Source organism: Onychostruthus taczanowskii, unplaced genomic scaffold (genome assembly GCF_017590055.1).
Source record: "Onychostruthus taczanowskii isolate IOZ18803 unplaced genomic scaffold, ASM1759005v1 scaffold3, whole genome shotgun sequence".
NCBI lineage: Eukaryota > Metazoa > Chordata > Aves > Passeriformes > Passeridae > Onychostruthus > Onychostruthus taczanowskii.
Window position 1 is genome coordinate 12,330,063 of NW_024500349.1, and position 16,956 is coordinate 12,347,018.

General features: G+C 37.2%; 1 protein-coding gene across 11 annotated transcripts in view; it reads right to left on the reverse strand.

Moving 5' to 3' along the window:
- Window positions 1–924: 924 nt before the first annotated feature.
- The window catches only part of PARD3 (par-3 family cell polarity regulator), a 442,615-nt gene continuing 426,583 nt past the window's right edge, over window positions 925–16,956 (reverse strand). For all 11 annotated transcript variants that reach the window (XM_041408608.1, XM_041408607.1, XM_041408606.1 and 8 more), the window contains 3 exons: window positions 16,012–16,132; window positions 6,620–6,747; window positions 925–3,242 (listed from right to left, as the gene is read on the reverse strand). In XM_041408608.1, the coding sequence (XP_041264542.1) occupies window positions 2,849–3,242; window positions 6,620–6,747; window positions 16,012–16,132 (643 nt within the window). In that variant the 3' untranslated portion in view covers window positions 925–2,848. The remainder of the gene's footprint in view (window positions 3,243–6,619; window positions 6,748–16,011; window positions 16,133–16,956) is intronic.

Below are 16,956 nucleotides of genomic sequence, written 5' to 3' on the forward strand. Positions count from 1 at the left end.
TGCCCTTTTTCCTACAACAGTTTATCAAAGGCCTTGTTTTGAAAAGACCTTCAACCTGTTTTCTATTCCTGTGGATGCATTTTTTTAGCACTTGCAATTATTTGCCAGTGCAAATAAAGCCGTAGAAATGACAAACTATGTAATCTGGGAATGCAGTCAGGAGATGAGACAGCAAGGTCTGCAAAACTGCAAATGCAATTATTCCCCACGCCCAAATGCAAGACACTACAATTTAAGTCTTTTGGAAAATCCTGCCTTTATTTGGGCACTGAAAGCTGCCTGTCCACCCTACAGCTCCTGTTGCTCTTTCCCTTGAGATCCCAAGCTAAAGTCACAGTGAATAATTTGACACTATTATTGCCATGGCAACACCTTGATGTCATGCATACACAGAATCATGATTGACATTCCTGCAGTAACCAACAAAATGAGAATTGAGGGGAAGAAGGAGAAAACCAGACTCAGCTCCAATACTAATGGGGGAAACAGAGGATCATTGGCACTGTAAATATTGCTTTATTCATAAATCTGCCTTCTGCCATTTTCCACCATGCCAACATTCCTGTGAAGGGCTCCCATCAGACCCCAAAACACACAAAAAATGCAGAGGGAGTTCCTAAAACATGCCTGGATTGGGCCAGATTGCAGTGAGTGTCCTCTGACAGTGCTCCATACACAGAAGATCTTTGCCACAGAGGTTAGCCTTAAAAATGTGCTTCCTAAATGTCATAGGTATGGCCTAAAATAACACAACACATAAAACAATGTGGGTTTTGCCTCAGAGGCAGCCTTCAGGTGCTCAGATGGGCTGTAAACTTTTTCTTTTCTTTTCTTTTCTTTTCTTTTCTTTTCTTTTCTTTTCTTTTCTTTTCTTTTCTTTTCTTTTCTTTTCTTTTCTTTTTTCTTTCTTTTCTTTTCCTTTTTCCTCCTTTTCCTTCTCTTCTCTTCTCTTCTCTTCTCTTCTCTTCTCTTCTCTTCTCTTCTCTTCTCTTCTCTTCTCCTTTGTTTATAAGCATTCACAAGATGACACACACAAACCATTAAGAATAGTATAAAACAACATCTGTTAGGAATTTTTTTAACTCAGTGTCTGCAGCAGTTTTCATAAGGGTCTACAGGCAATACCAAGACAAGGATGGAAACAGCCTTTTATTCTAAATTTCATATGTACAAGGAAAAGCCATTTTACACAGTTTTGTAAATTCTGTGTAAAAAAGCTATTGTCATCCAACGTCACTGTGCTTACACTAATAAGAACTTTTAAACATGGAGTACATTATTAACAACAAAAACTGTTAACAAACAGGCATAAAAGACGTAGATACGTGTGCTGATATTTCACATACATTCTAGAAATGAGTTGGCGCAAAAATAAAATGTGCCAGTAAAAAAAAATAGTTTTTTTTTTTTTTAAATCACGCAATACATGATCTTTTTTCTTGCTTTCTCTCCTTTTTTTACACAATATCCATTCTCAAGCCTTTTCACATCAGGATTTGCAGGCACTTCAGAAACCCAGCTATATCTTTTACAATACATGAAGTTCAGACCAACAAACAGAAAAACAGCTGCTGCAAAAGAAATTCTCATATCCCATATGCACATTCAAATATTACTCTCTGCTAAAGCAATCATTTTGCTTTAGTAATTTTTGGATACTGACATGTTTTCAGGATGATGTGTAACAGTTTGTCTCCATTTATCTCTCATTCATGTACTTAAAGGTTTCTTTTTAATGTAGCATCACGATGTAACAATATGGTTTATGGAAGCACAAAGTAAATTGTCCACAAAGCTTCACAATGTTGAAAAAGAGGGAATTGTTCTCTTTACAGCTATTTGATCCAAAGAAAAACTTTGATTTCCTCTGCTCTTGCTTGGAGCTATCTCCAAAATTTGTCCAAAGACTACTGTGTACTAGATGAGCTGACATGAACACCCTCCCTAGTTCTCTTCCTAGGTACAAGTGTCATATGACCAAATTAATTTAGAAGCAAAGCAAAGCAGAACTCAATTGCATGTGTGTTCATAATTTCCCATCTTTAATAAAATAGTGAAATATACTTGTCAAAGGTTTCCCTGTGTCTGTATAAATAATCTCTCTCCAGTTATTTCATTTGTAATGGACTGTGCATTAAGATTATAAGGCAATTGGAACAGGATTCTCAGGATAACTGAAAGCTTAATATTGTTTTCCTCATGAGTCAGGATAAAGGCTTTTTTAATAAGCTCAGAGTGGGGAGAGAGGAAAAAAAGAGTGCGTATGTGCATAATAGAAGAAGGATAGTTTTTCAGCATATAGACACTTAAATATTGATCAACAAAGACTGGCAATGACTCCACCATAAAACATATCAGAACTCCAACTGCAATTCAGAGTAGAGCTCAGCCTTATCCACTCAAGAGTGATATGTACACCTCCTTCTGACCCGAGAGAAATAATAAAGGACATGTCAATGCTTCCTTCAACCTCAAATTCATTCATTTTATGCCACAAAGCTGCATGTTGGTGTAATAAGTCACTGCAAAGTAAAACACATTACAACAAATCCTAGCAAAAAGCCACTGACAGCTACAGGACTGGGCTACAGAACTGGAAAGGCAGGGACAGCACTGCTCACTTCCACTGTGATTGTCAAATGGTGGAACGCCCTTCCATGGATTCAACACTTGGGACAGAACGGCAAAGACGTAAGGCCCACCAATGCTTTGCCCAGATTTTCAAAGGCACTGAAATAGAAAACGGATATATTCCTTAGTACCATCAGCATAAAAAGTTTTCAAAATATAAGTCTTTATATGAAAATGTTCCTTATTGCATGTTAAGTTGATCCTCCTTTTCTTCACCTCAAGAATAAAACGGTCTTCCCTTTTCTGGTGTTTGCAATCTGTTCAGCCTCGCTACCTGAGATGGTGAAGGCGGTACATCTTGTCTGAAAGGACCTTTAGGAGGGGCATAATTAGGGTCCTGAATTTTTTTATACGAGTCATAGTTGCTAGGCCCTTCAGAAGAAGTTTTTTTTTTCAGTTGTTGTTCTTTCCGCCTCTGCTCTTGACGGAGCAGTTCTTGTGTTTCTAGCATCACCCTGGCATTAAAGCCATGTCCCCCCATATAGCCATTCCTTGATCCCTGGTAGCTGGAATATCTGGGATTTTCCTTTGCAGTCTGGAACCCTTCTCCAGGGGAATAATTCTGCTCCCAGGAGTCTTGAGATACAGAACTGGCATTTTTCCTGCTTTGCCTGAAAAGAAAAATGAAAAAGGTTTTTAAGACAAATGTTCTGGTTCACCTTCAACTGTTATTGACAACAGTCACTGGAAAGAAGGCAGCTTCTGCCATGCCATCAGAGATGGCATCTGGTAGAAGTCACTTTCTAGAGTCACAGTTCTCTTCTGCCCCAAAATTATTTCTTGTCCCTTTTGTTGGGAGAATTCCTAGAGAGCTGAACTATATCTCTTGGCCTCTGCAGGAGGAATACGCCATGAAAACCCATCCAGCTACAATTACCCTCATGTTCTCAAGAAAAAAGTGTTACAATTCAGTTTCAGACTGGGAAAGACCAAGACCTGTTTCTGTGCTTCCTAAGAATGCTGGTAACAGCCAGCAATTGTAAAGTCACTCATGACATATTTGAATCTAGACTGACACTTGATTAAATGTGCAACAGGCAGGTCCTCAAAACACTTGCCCTAACACTGCACAAATCAGAAGATAAAGCTCTTTACTGAGAGGTAGTTCCAGTTTCTTCCTCCCATGTCCAGAACTAAGGAATTTTGTGCTATAAGGAGTGTTTCCCAGTCTGCTATAGCTTTCATCAAAGAAGAGGCAGAGATAACATTTTTTGCTCATTTTTTGGCTCCAGGGTGTAGATAAATAGGCCAAATACACATAGGAATTACAAATTCTTATCTCTTTTCACAATAAATCACCACATTATTTTGAAGACAGATTATGGTTTTGAAATAACTTTAATTTACTATCAAACTGCTAGATGCTTGTATGAATTTAAAATAAGATTGGTGGTGATAAAGTAAAACAATTTTGTGCTGCAGCAAAAGAGATACCCACTTTGAGATTAAAATTAGAGTATGAGAATCAAGCAATAAAATAAAATATATTGCAACATAAATCAATAAGAAAATAATTTAGTTGTTTATATATGGCTTGGTTTTTCATGTCATCACGTATGACAGTGTGGCCTCATCCAATGAATATGCAGTGGGGAGACAGGAAAACTGGAAAATTTTTCTACCATTACTAAAAGTAAAAACTCACTTAATGTTTTTGCAATCTTCCTTCTACATGTATAATTTGAAAATTACCATATCTACCTTATTTCATAAGTGATGCTGAGGCCTCTGGATGAAAAAATATTATGCAAGATAAATGGGAATTATTGCAGAAATAATTACGACATAATGTAAATTCTTACAAAATTTTTAAGCTGTTATTGGTAATCTCATATCCAACTTTGCCAAAGCAGCAATGCTTCTGAGTCATGTTTTATCACTCCCTGGATAAGAGCAAATTGAACGAACCTCTGTAGGCTATGAAACTGTCAGGTTCCTGATCTAGAGCAAGATAAATTTTAAGTAATACAAAATTAACATGGAGTCAAACCTTGTTCTTACAGTTTCACATGGGACAAGAGGATGACTAGTTGAACCAATTTAATTTACTGACTGTTTTCTGGTACTTGTTCAAAATTAGTTGGCACACTTTCCCTGTTTTGCTGGGAAGTTCCTTTAAAATTGACTCAAGAGTTTATTTGCCTTCAGTACTAAAGATTTGAATGTGCAAAGGGATAAAAATAGGAGGCACTTAGAGAATTCACAGGATGAAAGGCAACAAAGCTCAAGCCAGAGTACAAACTTCAATCATTACACAGTCATGGTTGCAACATTAAGCTTGGGACCTAGGTTTCAGAGAAACAGTAAGATATCTTTAAAGATCAGTCACAGTGTTAGGAACAGTTTGTAAAGCTGGAGAACTCCATGCCCCAGGTTGTTATAGGAGTATTGTGGTGTTTACAGTGCTGAACGTTAGCCCTGCAGTTCTGTCTGCTCTCAGCACAGCTGAAACACCCAGAGAGCTCAAACTAATCCATTAAATTACCATTAATTACACAGTAACATGCTAGATTGCTAGCCATTTCTCATGTTGAAAACCACCTTGAGTAAAGTTCTCAGTAACTATTTCAAAACAAGCATTTCTATGAGCTGTTTTATGATCTATTTTTCATATTTCTTGTTAACTTTCTTGTAGATTAATTTTCACCTTAGAGTTTTTAATTTCTGCCACTGAACAACACAGCAACTGATTTTAACTTTTAAATGCTACCAGCAATTGTGAACAGGGGAAGCAAGTTTAAAGAATCATAGTTTTAAAACTATAAATGAACATGGTTGAGTGGGACCAGCATAACTGAAAGAGAATTTCTCAGGAGAAACAATATGGCATTAATAGGTGTGGTCACCTCCAAAGGAAGGCAGAATAAAAAAGAAGAGGGGTTATAAAGATTTTCGAGATGAGAAACTAACGATCTCAGAAAACACAGGAACTTTACATTTCCCTTTCCCACCTTCCAAACTTAACAGAAAAATTTTACACTGAAAGGTGTTAAAGCATTTGAAAATCTGAAACTGTTTTATTTTCAAAGACACTGCTAAGGTAAGAGTTCATGGCTAGATAACTTTGCTATAAGGCTTATATTTGTTTCCAAACAAAGAGTTATAATATACCTGGTAAAACATATCTTGTCACAACAAATTTTTTTTCCACACCATTTCCACACAAGTAATGAAAAATAATACAGCCTTATCGGAAAGCAATTTGACACCAAGCTCTGGTGTAAATTATTCTCCATTCAACCATTGCTGATATTTCAAAATGCAAAGACTATTTGCATAATGCTTAACTATGAGAGTTAATTTGTAATACAAGCTGGCTAAACTTCTATTAATTCTTAAAAGTAAATATCAAGTAAAAGCCATTTTGCCCAAACAACTAGTCCTTTAAAACACCTACTATTTTTAAAAAAGTAGGTTTGTTTAAACAAAAAACTGAATAATTTTCAGCATTCTATATCTATTAAAAAGATTTGTATATGAAAACTTGAAGACCTTTGGTTTCTTGGATAATTTTCTCAGTTCCATATTTTTTTGTTGGAGGTCTTAAAATTTTTTCCCTTTTAATTTTTTTCTGTAGTAACACCTCAGTGATAGAATTGCTACCCAGTAAGGAATTAGGCAAGAGAAAAAAAAATCATCTGACATATCAAAATGGGACACCTCATGTCATGCTCAGGAGACTTTTTTAATTGCAGAAAATTAAACTGAATGGTGTCCCACAAAGAATAGGTTTGTTTTAATATTTCAATTCTATTGGGTGCTGAATGTCATCAAATTCCCCTGAAATCAGCTCTGAAGAAATTCTCTGAAGCAATTCTCAGCTACCACATGCTCTCTCTTAAGAAATTCTATGCTTCTTCCACAGTGAATACATTCCACCTGATATCAATGCTGAACAAAATGTGTCTGCGCAAGACATGACATTTTCCTCTACAAATGAAATTAGCTGCAGGCTCCTAGGCACAAAGAGCTTCAGAAGTTCCCATACCTGGGCAAGGAGCTGTACTGGCGCTGGGCTTGCTGGAAACTCTCCCGTTCCTCCTGCCGCTGCCGCTGCATTTGGACCTCTACTGACACCGAGTGCCTGCCGCTCTGTGAGTACGTCTTGGTGTTTGGCTACAAAACAAAACGAAAGTGTCTTAAACAGAACAGAAAAACACCCACAAAAGAGCTATCATTTAAATTGCTGTTGTACAAATACAGCGATATTTGTTTTAACATGTTATTCATGCAGCTCTTGCACAATAATTAGGCTAAATTCTGACCCGTAACAGTGGCCTGTGCCACAAATTCTGTTTCTGACCTACTATTTCTGAGATGTATGAGCAAAGAATCATCCAGAATGGGTTATGCTTTTATGGCAATGCTGTAATTTAAATTAAGTCAGTGGACCAGATTTTCAGACTCTGAGTTGTCCTAGCCATGGTAATGCTAAGTTCTACATCCCTCTAAGGATTTGCGAGGGGAAGTAGCACAGCAGCTCCTCTGAACATCACCAAAACACTCAAGTGATGCTCTGCCTCAGTGAAACCATTCTATTTTTCAGTTGGCCTAGGGACTGGGAAAAATTTTCTGGTTCAATATGATCAAATAGATAAATCCAGCAAGTCTCTTGTGGACAATGACCACTCCTGTATCTTTGAGTAGGATCTTCATGAAGTGACAATTTGAAACGTTGAAGTCAATACTAAGATCAAGTGAAAATGGATGGTCTTTCTGGGAATAGAGTATTACAGGTCAAGATCTGACAGAATGGCTGGATTCAAACTTTGGAACATGGAAAAGTTTACTTTTGTAGAGATACCTATCACTTTTTTTCAGATTTTGTGATTTCATTTTGCAAAATAAAGTGTCACAAAAATCAAAGAATACTATGGGCTTTTCTTGTTGTTTTACTAACAAGGAACACAGAATGTTTTTTCTCCTTAAATTACCAGTACTATTCAAAATATGTAAGTTTAAATATGGGAAGGTTAGGGACCATAACCACTTGTCTGAGCCTGGGACTGAAACAGCTTGTCTCAGACTTACTGTTTTGCCTTTTTATCTCTGCTTTTCCTCAAAACAAACATCTCTTGTTTTTTTTTCCATTATAATTTCTGCAGAAGAAAGAGATCTTAATGGCTCACAAATATATGCAAGAGAAAAAGCTTTCCAAAAGCCTTGCACATAGAAGACAAGTTTTAGAAAGTAGAGTTGTCATTTGTGACGTGTCTTACTATAGTCATGTACCTGCAGGTAGCCAGAAACAACAACTTTTAAACAGGTGTACAACTTTTAGAAATTTGTTGTCAATGAGAATGCACTTCAGACAGAGCATCAGTCTCAGGTCTGAATTTAACAGGTACAATTTTCCCATTATAAGAAGATTTCTGGCTGAAAGAATCAGAATGTGAAAGCACAGACTAGGAATAACAGTGAACTCATTTAAGAGAATCCTGAATGTAACAGTAATGTCTATTTTAGAATAGGTTACTTTTTACTCTGTAAAGACCTCAGTAAAACAGCATTTCTAATGAAAAAATACTTTAGGAATGGTGAGATGAAGCAACAAATTGAGAAAACAGAATCATGTGTCAGCCTTGTGGGAAATTTTCTTAAGAGATGAATAAGCTGTACATATGTATGTCCAAACCAACAACCCCCACAGAGATTTCCTACTATATTAAATAAGGGCTACACATACAGAGCAGTGTTTCAGTTATTGCATATGTCAACATTTCTAACTTTCTTGACTTTATTGAGAGTCTTCTGACATTTGGTATTTTATTGAAGGGCTCAGCTTACAGAAGGGAGTGATTACCTAAAAAATCATAGGGTTTATTTGTGAATCCTGTCCTGTGTGGTTATAAGCAACTTAGAGCAAACCAGAGGGAAACTCAAAAGTTCCCATATCAACTTCCCCATAAAGAATAAAAACATTTAAACTAAGATTTTACAGCCAATCTCCTAATTTCATGGGTTTCACTTCAACAACATTGGAAAGCTTGCAGCTACATTATGTCATATGTGAGAAAGTAGTTATCACAGATAAGACATGAAATCAGAATTGCTTCTCTTTATTTGAAAACAGTTTCACTTTTTTCAGTTGGCTGTAAATATAAGGGATTAAAGAACTTGGCAGTACAGAGAATGGTTAAATCACCAAAAAGGTGGAGATAGGACTGAGCTGCTACTCATTATTGAAAACAGTTTCACTTTTTTCAGTTGGCTGTAAATATAAGGGATTAAAGAACTTGGCAGTACAGAGAATGGTTAAATCACCAAAAAGGTGGAGATAGGACTGAGCTGCTACTCAGTTTAGGTTTATACAGGACAATAAAATGCACCACCTAGAATGCACACACACACACAGGCGGAGAGATGAAGTTCCCACAAAAGCCTGCAGTAAAGTGACAGAGGCTCTGAAAGCCATAATGGAGTACGAGTGGACTAAGATCAAAATGTAACTTCAGAGATATTTCTTTTTAATGCACAGAAGAACCAATGGTTCAATAGAGGCAGGAGCTGTCACTCCTGTCTGCCTGCTGTAGTGCATGGCCAGAATGACAGGATCTGAGGAGTCAGGTCTGGATTCTCTGCAGCTCAGAAAGAATTTCATCTAATGGGCGACATTTATAATTTGATGGGTCTAAAGGCAAACATCTCAAATCCATTATCTGATTTACTGAAGGTATACTCTGTTAAACTAAGAGGATTTGCAATACTTAGCTAAACTGAAAAGGACATATATTTAGTCTGAATGTTGTTCACATCTACAATAAGCTGTTCATATAATTGAATCTCTTACCTCATTTCAAGTATCCAAAAATATGTCAATGAGACACAAAAATCCTCCCTTTGTATGCAACCATATATTCCATATCATAACATATATACACATAGACAGGTACATTCAACCATCTTATTAATGAAAAGGCCTTTCTTTCAAAACTTTTCATTCAAAACCTCAGTGATACCATTGTGAATATCCTTGATATATGGTTATGATGATATAGAGATTTAATATAATCCATTTTGGACCCTTAATTTGCTCAGTAAAAATGCAAATCTCCATACAGTGATATAACTTTTCAATGTGCTGAAATATTTATGTAATAAGTAACTTTGTTCTTCAAAAACTTATTGGTAATTTTGTCTCAGTTCTCATAATATGCTTTTACACACATACATTTTAATAAAATACATTCCTAAACATACATCTATATAACTATCTAGCCCATTTATGTTAGCATAAAATGGAGAAAATTAAGAAAAAAATGTTGCACTATTTTCAGATCTTTCTACAGAGCAAAAAAACACATACAAGGAACACACGCAACATCGTAATTCTAACACTGATATCAACACAAGGCTAAGTACAATTATAACAACCTGAAACCATCCAACAAAGCTGGCAACAGCTCGGTCCTCACAGAACAGATTGATAAGAACTCTGGCCTTGCTTGCAGTGAGATGTATGACAAGCACTGACCTTTTAAATTAGGATGTGGTCAAGGCCACAATAACAACCAGGGCTGAGTTATACAAATAAATGTATGTTCATGTCTTCCACAATACATTTAAGTGGCAATGATAGTGCATTCAGCATTGTTAAACAACATTTAGCATTTAAGATAGATGAAATTACACAGCTCTCTTCCCAAAGATACATTAATTTAAAACCACGGTTGCAAAGTTTAAAGTTTCCACCTTCTCACTTAATGCAAACATTTTTTCATGTTACAGAGAGTAGCTCTTTAACAGAACATGTAACCCTCGTGCCTAAGTTGCAGTGAGCATTATCAGCAGTCCAGAGCAACGTATTTTAGGGACAAATGTCCCTCCTCTCTTTTCCTACCTATCCTAGGGGCTGCCCACACAGCTTCCATCTCTGCACGGTGGCATTTCTGCCCACACAGGGTAGTCCTGCATGGTGGCAGCAGGGATCCCTCAGGAATGGCACAGATGAAAGCTGCCACTGAATTGCAGAGAGGAGATCATGGGGCCATGGCTTTTCAGGGGGACCCAACCAGTTCAGGTGACAGGAGATCTACCAGTGACAGTGACATGCCTATGTGACAGCCTAGAGCACAGGAACAGGCTGCGAGTCGTGCTTGCTCAGACTCATGGGACTCTTTGGGTTGATAAAGAAATAGTTAACAAGGAGATTATTAAAGGACCAACTTAGTATTTTCCCAGCTATTAAAAAAGACCACTATTTTATTAAGCTCTGTGTTTAACCAAGAAGTTTCAAGTTCATCTGGGAACTTGGCAGGCAAAAGGCCCCCCCAAAAGTCTGTGGTTCTCATAGTGCAGCACTAATTAGAAATAGATAAGATTAAATGACCTTGCCTGCTTTATGTGTAAATGTTCTTGGCACAGATGACAGACAATCCAGTAACTGTGTATATCAAAATTCAAAATGATAAAAAACATTCAGTGTCTCTGGGAGATGTCCTTGAAAACTATTTTTACTTCCATCTTTGTGTTTATGTTGCTATGGTGAACAGAACATATAGCAGCATGTCTTTTAAAAATTGCCAACAGGTGCAGGTATTAACTCAAACAACATGTAATAAGAAAATCCCATCCCTTTCTGTGCCTTTCTATGGTGTACATGTAGGAAGCTGAGCAGAATAGAACAATGATTTCTGTTCTGTATTAGGAGCAGCAGAAGGAAAATCTTCACTATGGCAGAAACAAACCACTAAGCCCTGAAATTCTGCTTGAGGTATTTATGCTCACTGTATGCCTGTGAGGTATAAATATTTTTTTATTAACTAAAACAACTTAATTTAATTTTAAAATCTTATATCTCATTTTTTTTTTTATTTCAAATATATCAGTAGATTAAAGCTAGTGGGTAAAAAAAAGGCTAAAAATAAAAAAAAAATGTTAAAGTTAGAGCTTAAACTGTAGCAAAAAATGCTAGTGTTTTATTAAATCCTTTGCAGATTTAAAATGGATATTAACTACACAGGAAAAGAGAAATTACCTGTGGACACACTTTCCTAAAAGTCATTATAATAATTTTGGTTTCCTCTCTGAAAGATATAGTGGGATAGGAGAAACTGCAATTTAGCTTCTAAGGTTTTTGTCTACTGCAATACTCTGTTAGATATTGCCTAATATCTTGCATAAAATATCCTAAAATAGATGCTTGAAATGGATTAATAATAGAAAGAATTGTTACAATACTTCTCTTACTCATTAATGTGTTGAGTAACTCTACATAATTTACAGACTGATATAAACTTTACAATGTTTACGTTGAGTAAAGACTGTTATTCATTTTTTCAGGTAATATTAATGTGCTATGGTCAAAGTTATAGCAATAAAAATGTTTCCTAAAGAATTTTAGACTATTTAAAATTTAGTATGGCTTTGAGAAGGTCAAGGACTTGACTACGGGGATAAGAAATAAATATATTAAACAGAAAAAAAAGGATTTTTTTCTATAGAGACAAGTCCTACACAGCAACAAACATCAGAAAACACCCAAGCAGAAAAAATCCCCAGCACTTCTGAGCCTTTAGTTAACAAACCATGTATAAATATATTATTAGGACTCCTGGAGTATTTCCTATATGAAAATCATGTAATTATTTATTTTTCACAAATTTGTGCATGTAATTAAAGCTATACTCAGCCAAGTCAGGTAGTGTATATATTATGACCCAGTTAGCTGTTATCTTTAGAAAATCAAGCATATTTTTATTTGACTCCTAAATATTTAAAGTACGTTTTACTGAGCTGCTCTCTCAACAGCAGATTTTTCCTGTCATTCAAACAGATCCAGGATGACTGGAGATGAATGTATTTGTGAATGGAATTTGCCACCTCCCATTTTCAGCACCAATTATTGTATTGAATATGATGAAATAAAGCACCAACTTTTGTCCCTCAAGCATCTTTGTGGGCTTTTTGGATCACTGATGTGCTTCCAGAAACAGGACTGGCAAGCAGCTGTAGTGTTTTCCATGGATTTAAAATGCTCTTTTTTTAAATTTGATTGTTCACTCCCATGGCATTTAGGGCTACAGAGCTGTGGTTTTGTTATTGAAGGGGTGGGTGTGTCTGTTAATCAAGATGTGACTAGGCAAAAATACAAGATGTGGAACAAATTACAACAAAGTCCCCAAAGTCTGGAACTGGTACAAGGTAAGCCTCAGCAGACCTAACAAAATCCAGAAAAGCACAGAAAACAGAGGCTCAGCTTTGGTACGAGACAGAAAAATCAACCCTCAAAGAATCCTCATTAGTATTAAAGTGCCATAGCAACATCAAGGGCCTTAAATATTACCAGACACACTGTAATTCCATGCAATTCTGCATGTCCAGATACACATTTCTGCACTTTGACTGGAATTAACACCAGCAGGATTAAAATGGATTAATTAAATTTTATGTTATTTTTATATTTTTTTCCCATGCAACATCAGGCCTATAGTATTGCCCTTGAAAGCCTCTTGTACCTCACTTTTTGAAATACAAACACATAAAAAACGCCACATAAAAGAAAAGAAAGAAAAGCTATGATGCCTGAGAAAGTCATCCTAAAATAAAGGAATACAAAAATCCCTTCCATAATGCTTTGACTCAGCTTACAGAACCAGTGAATTTGAGAAGGCTCGATGTTGCAACATTTAGGCAGTTATTTAAACCCTAACAGTGTGTCATTCAAATGGCCTTGAGCAGAAATGTTATGCTGCTTAATAGACAGTGCCATCTCATTCCAGCACTATCACTTTTTGTGTCTGTTACGCTGCCTGGTGCTGTTGAACTCGACGCAGGCAGTCAAGTACTTTGTTTACTGCCAGGACAAACACGGTGGGGCAAAAAGCCCAGCGCTGTTGCATTGCTCAGCTACAGAGAAATGACCTTCACCTGATGGGCCTCAGCAGGAAGGGATGGGCCAGGCACCCACAGGTACCACTCAGAACTGCGCTCCATGGAATGAGAGCTGCCTCCCACCTAGGGAGGAGACTGAAGGTATCTGTCACAGGTAAATGGACTCCTGTGTCACAGACCATTAATAATCTGAGAGGAATTGGAGTTGGTGAGGTTTACAGGACCATTTTTATAATATATTAGTGGGTTTCTGAGGCATTGAGCTCCTCTGAACATCCTCAGAGCTGCCAGATTTCCATCAGCATCCATTACTTCCACTGCAAACCCCATGTTCATTTATACTTCCAACAGTCTCCCATCACATCAGCACTCCATTCCCTATCCTCAACCATCCCATCAGCTCTGTAATGAGAAATGCAAACTACTTATCACCTCGTAGCACACACTTCTCCAAGGATGGGTTTTTCCTCTCTTTCTATCCAAACCAGGTCAGAGTTGGCTGCTGTCTTGTGGCTCAGAGGCTTCTCTGTATGCAAAGCCTTTTGTTTATGCAGGCTGCACAACCCATCTCCCTCAGGTGAAAACACTCTTTTCAACAATGGCCCACGTACAGTTGCACTTTGCACTGCTGTGGTTTGGAACCAACAGCTCACAGATGGAGAAGACTGAAAAGACACTGATGAATGTATCTAAGTATTTTCCTACACGTGTATTGTAAACCAATTCTGCATTTTTTTGATGTCATCAGTATTTAATAACACATCTGGATCTGTTTTGAGAGGTTGTCTCAAGTCCATCATTTTAGACTAACATGTTAAAGTAGTACAACACACTCCTTAAAGAACAGGATTATGGCTCTTTAAAACTGAAATTACTGTGAAGTGCTGAAATGGATGAGATCATTGCTTTATCCTTTCCAAGCACTGTGATCTTGAAAGGCTGGAGTACATGATGGAAAAATAAAATTATAAGTCAAATAGACTTTGGGCAACTTTTTTTTTAAAGTACTTATCTAAAATAAAACATTTGGTCACCTATGTATTTAACAACAGAGCAGCTCCTACAAAAGCAACAATAAGCTTCAGAACTAATATTAATACATTAAGCTGAATTAGTCACTTTGAGCTCATTTGCATGATCTGTAGAAGGGGAGTAAACAGAGAGATACCATTTGTTTGAAAAAGAGAAAATAGAAAGGTCAATGTTCTGACCCAGAATTTAGGAAATTATTCCATTCCTAAGGTAATCAGTCTGTCATCCAAATAACTCCCTTCTCATTCTTTACAAGAACGTATAATAAAAGCCAAGTTGACTGTCTGAAGTTGCTATGGCATTTAGATATACAACAATTTGGCCCACGACCTTCAGTAGTTAAGTTCTCAAGTCTTCAAGAGTGCAAGCTTTTCTCATACACAGTTTTCCCAAGAATGTTGCTGAAATCTCTCATTTGGAAACAAAACAGTAGCTGGTATGGGTAACAGAAGGTACCAACTACACCCAGCCCCAACCTACCCCAAATGGCTGAACTATCCCTGTGATGAGCTAGCACATTACCTTCCCCACCTCAAACTGAAAGCATCTGCTCATAAAAAGAAGTTTATATTATTTATTCAATTTCAGAGGAAGCTAGATGTTTTCTAATACAAGAAAAGAGAAGCCTGTATCTGCTGTTCTCAGTGACTTCATACACAGACATGTGACTCTTTGGCTATTCTCACCTCAGCCTCGTGTGCATGGCAATGCTGAGCAACAATAACTCAAACTCACCACCCTCACCTGCTTCAGAGGAAGCTGTGAGAGATTCTACTGTTGTCACCACACAGTCCCCAGTTTTTTGGGAACACAAACTAAGTTGTTCACTGTCTTTACCATGGAATTTTCAACAAAATTACAGTTTTTGTCTCATATTTAAAGGATCCTAATTTAGGATATGTAATTGATTAAAAGGCAGCACTAATTCATCCAATTATGTTAATCAAGATAAGCACATGTATTTAAATAATTGTATCACATTACTGGATCAGTTTGAACAGGATTTAAAAGATCAATTAGGACATATAACTCAATACAGAACTGTCTCAGCTAATGTAAGTGTCAGAGTGGTACTATTGTAAAGGAGGTTCATCTCTCTTTTACTGTGAAAAGACATAGTTCTGCCTTTATGAAAACAACTAGACAGTGATATTGCTTCAGAGAAAATAGCATTTACAAGGTTACATCTTCCATTATTTATTTTTAGTATGTATTTTATTCTGGTTTTCCTTCAAAATTTCAGATCAATAGGTATTGCCTTTGATACTAATCCAAGCAGTAACTCGCAGAGTCAAGGGTCTAACCACGGAGCAAATAATGCTGTCTGCACCCATGACAGATGGCTGTAGAAGCTTAGAACTGAAGTAAACATCAATGAACCAAAAATGGGGATCACAGCAAGGGCAGAAGTATAGAGGCAGAGCACCCTGCCTCCCTTTTGGTCTGCTCCCAACCCACCCAGGAACAGCAGGAGTCAGCCAAGCATCCCAGCTTTGGCAGGCCCTGCACACTCACCCACGGCTGCTCAAAACTGTACGTGCGTCTCCTGTCCTCCACGTCCTCGTCCTGCTTTGCCTGCTGGAACTCCTGTCGCAGGCGCTGGATCCGGTCATGATTGCTGGGGGTCGACCTGTTGCTGAAAGAGGAAGGATGGAAATGATCAGTATACTTGGCAACCTGTACTGAGACTGCTGCTGTAGTGCAGGACTACAGACATAAAAATAATTTACAAGAATTTAGTCCCAAGATTTTTAGTTTTTTTAAAGATTATAAATGCTGTTTGTCTAATAAAGAAATTTCAGATGTTGCAAGGACAAGACAAATAAGAATATTCCTAAAAATTATCATAAGTTGTTGGCACCTTGTCAGTATATGTCACTCCTAGAGAATGAAGAAGAATTGATATAGTAGTGTCAGACTTAACATAAAGGGAAATTAAAAGTCCTAATGATCTCTGCTACTGAATAAACAAGAAAGATACTTTTCTCCGATCAATAAACTGTAGTACTATCCGATCTTTATTCACATCAAATTAATTACAATGTCTGGAGGCACTACCTATACAAAATTTGGTTATTTTCCCCAATCAATAAGAGCCCGTCATCCCATAGTTCTGTTTTTAACAAGTCTTTTAAATTGATCAGTCTAAAAGCATTAAAAGGCTTGGGGGCCAGTAAAAAGCCATCCATTTGACAGGGCCACAGCAGGAATGGATCTGGGCAGCAGATGAGAGCTGGCTTCACTTGGCCCCACAGACACTGGTGGCTGGGGAGGGCTCAGTCCCAGAGGTACTGATACAAACCAGCACACCCAGAACCTTCAATCCTTCAAAACCATCAATTTCTCCACAATAGCCAGTAATCCACACTCCATGGTGCAGGTGTACATGAAACCATGTGCATGTAATGAAATATGCACAGGAATGGCTTATTTCATGGAGAAGGGGGAAAGTGGGTATTT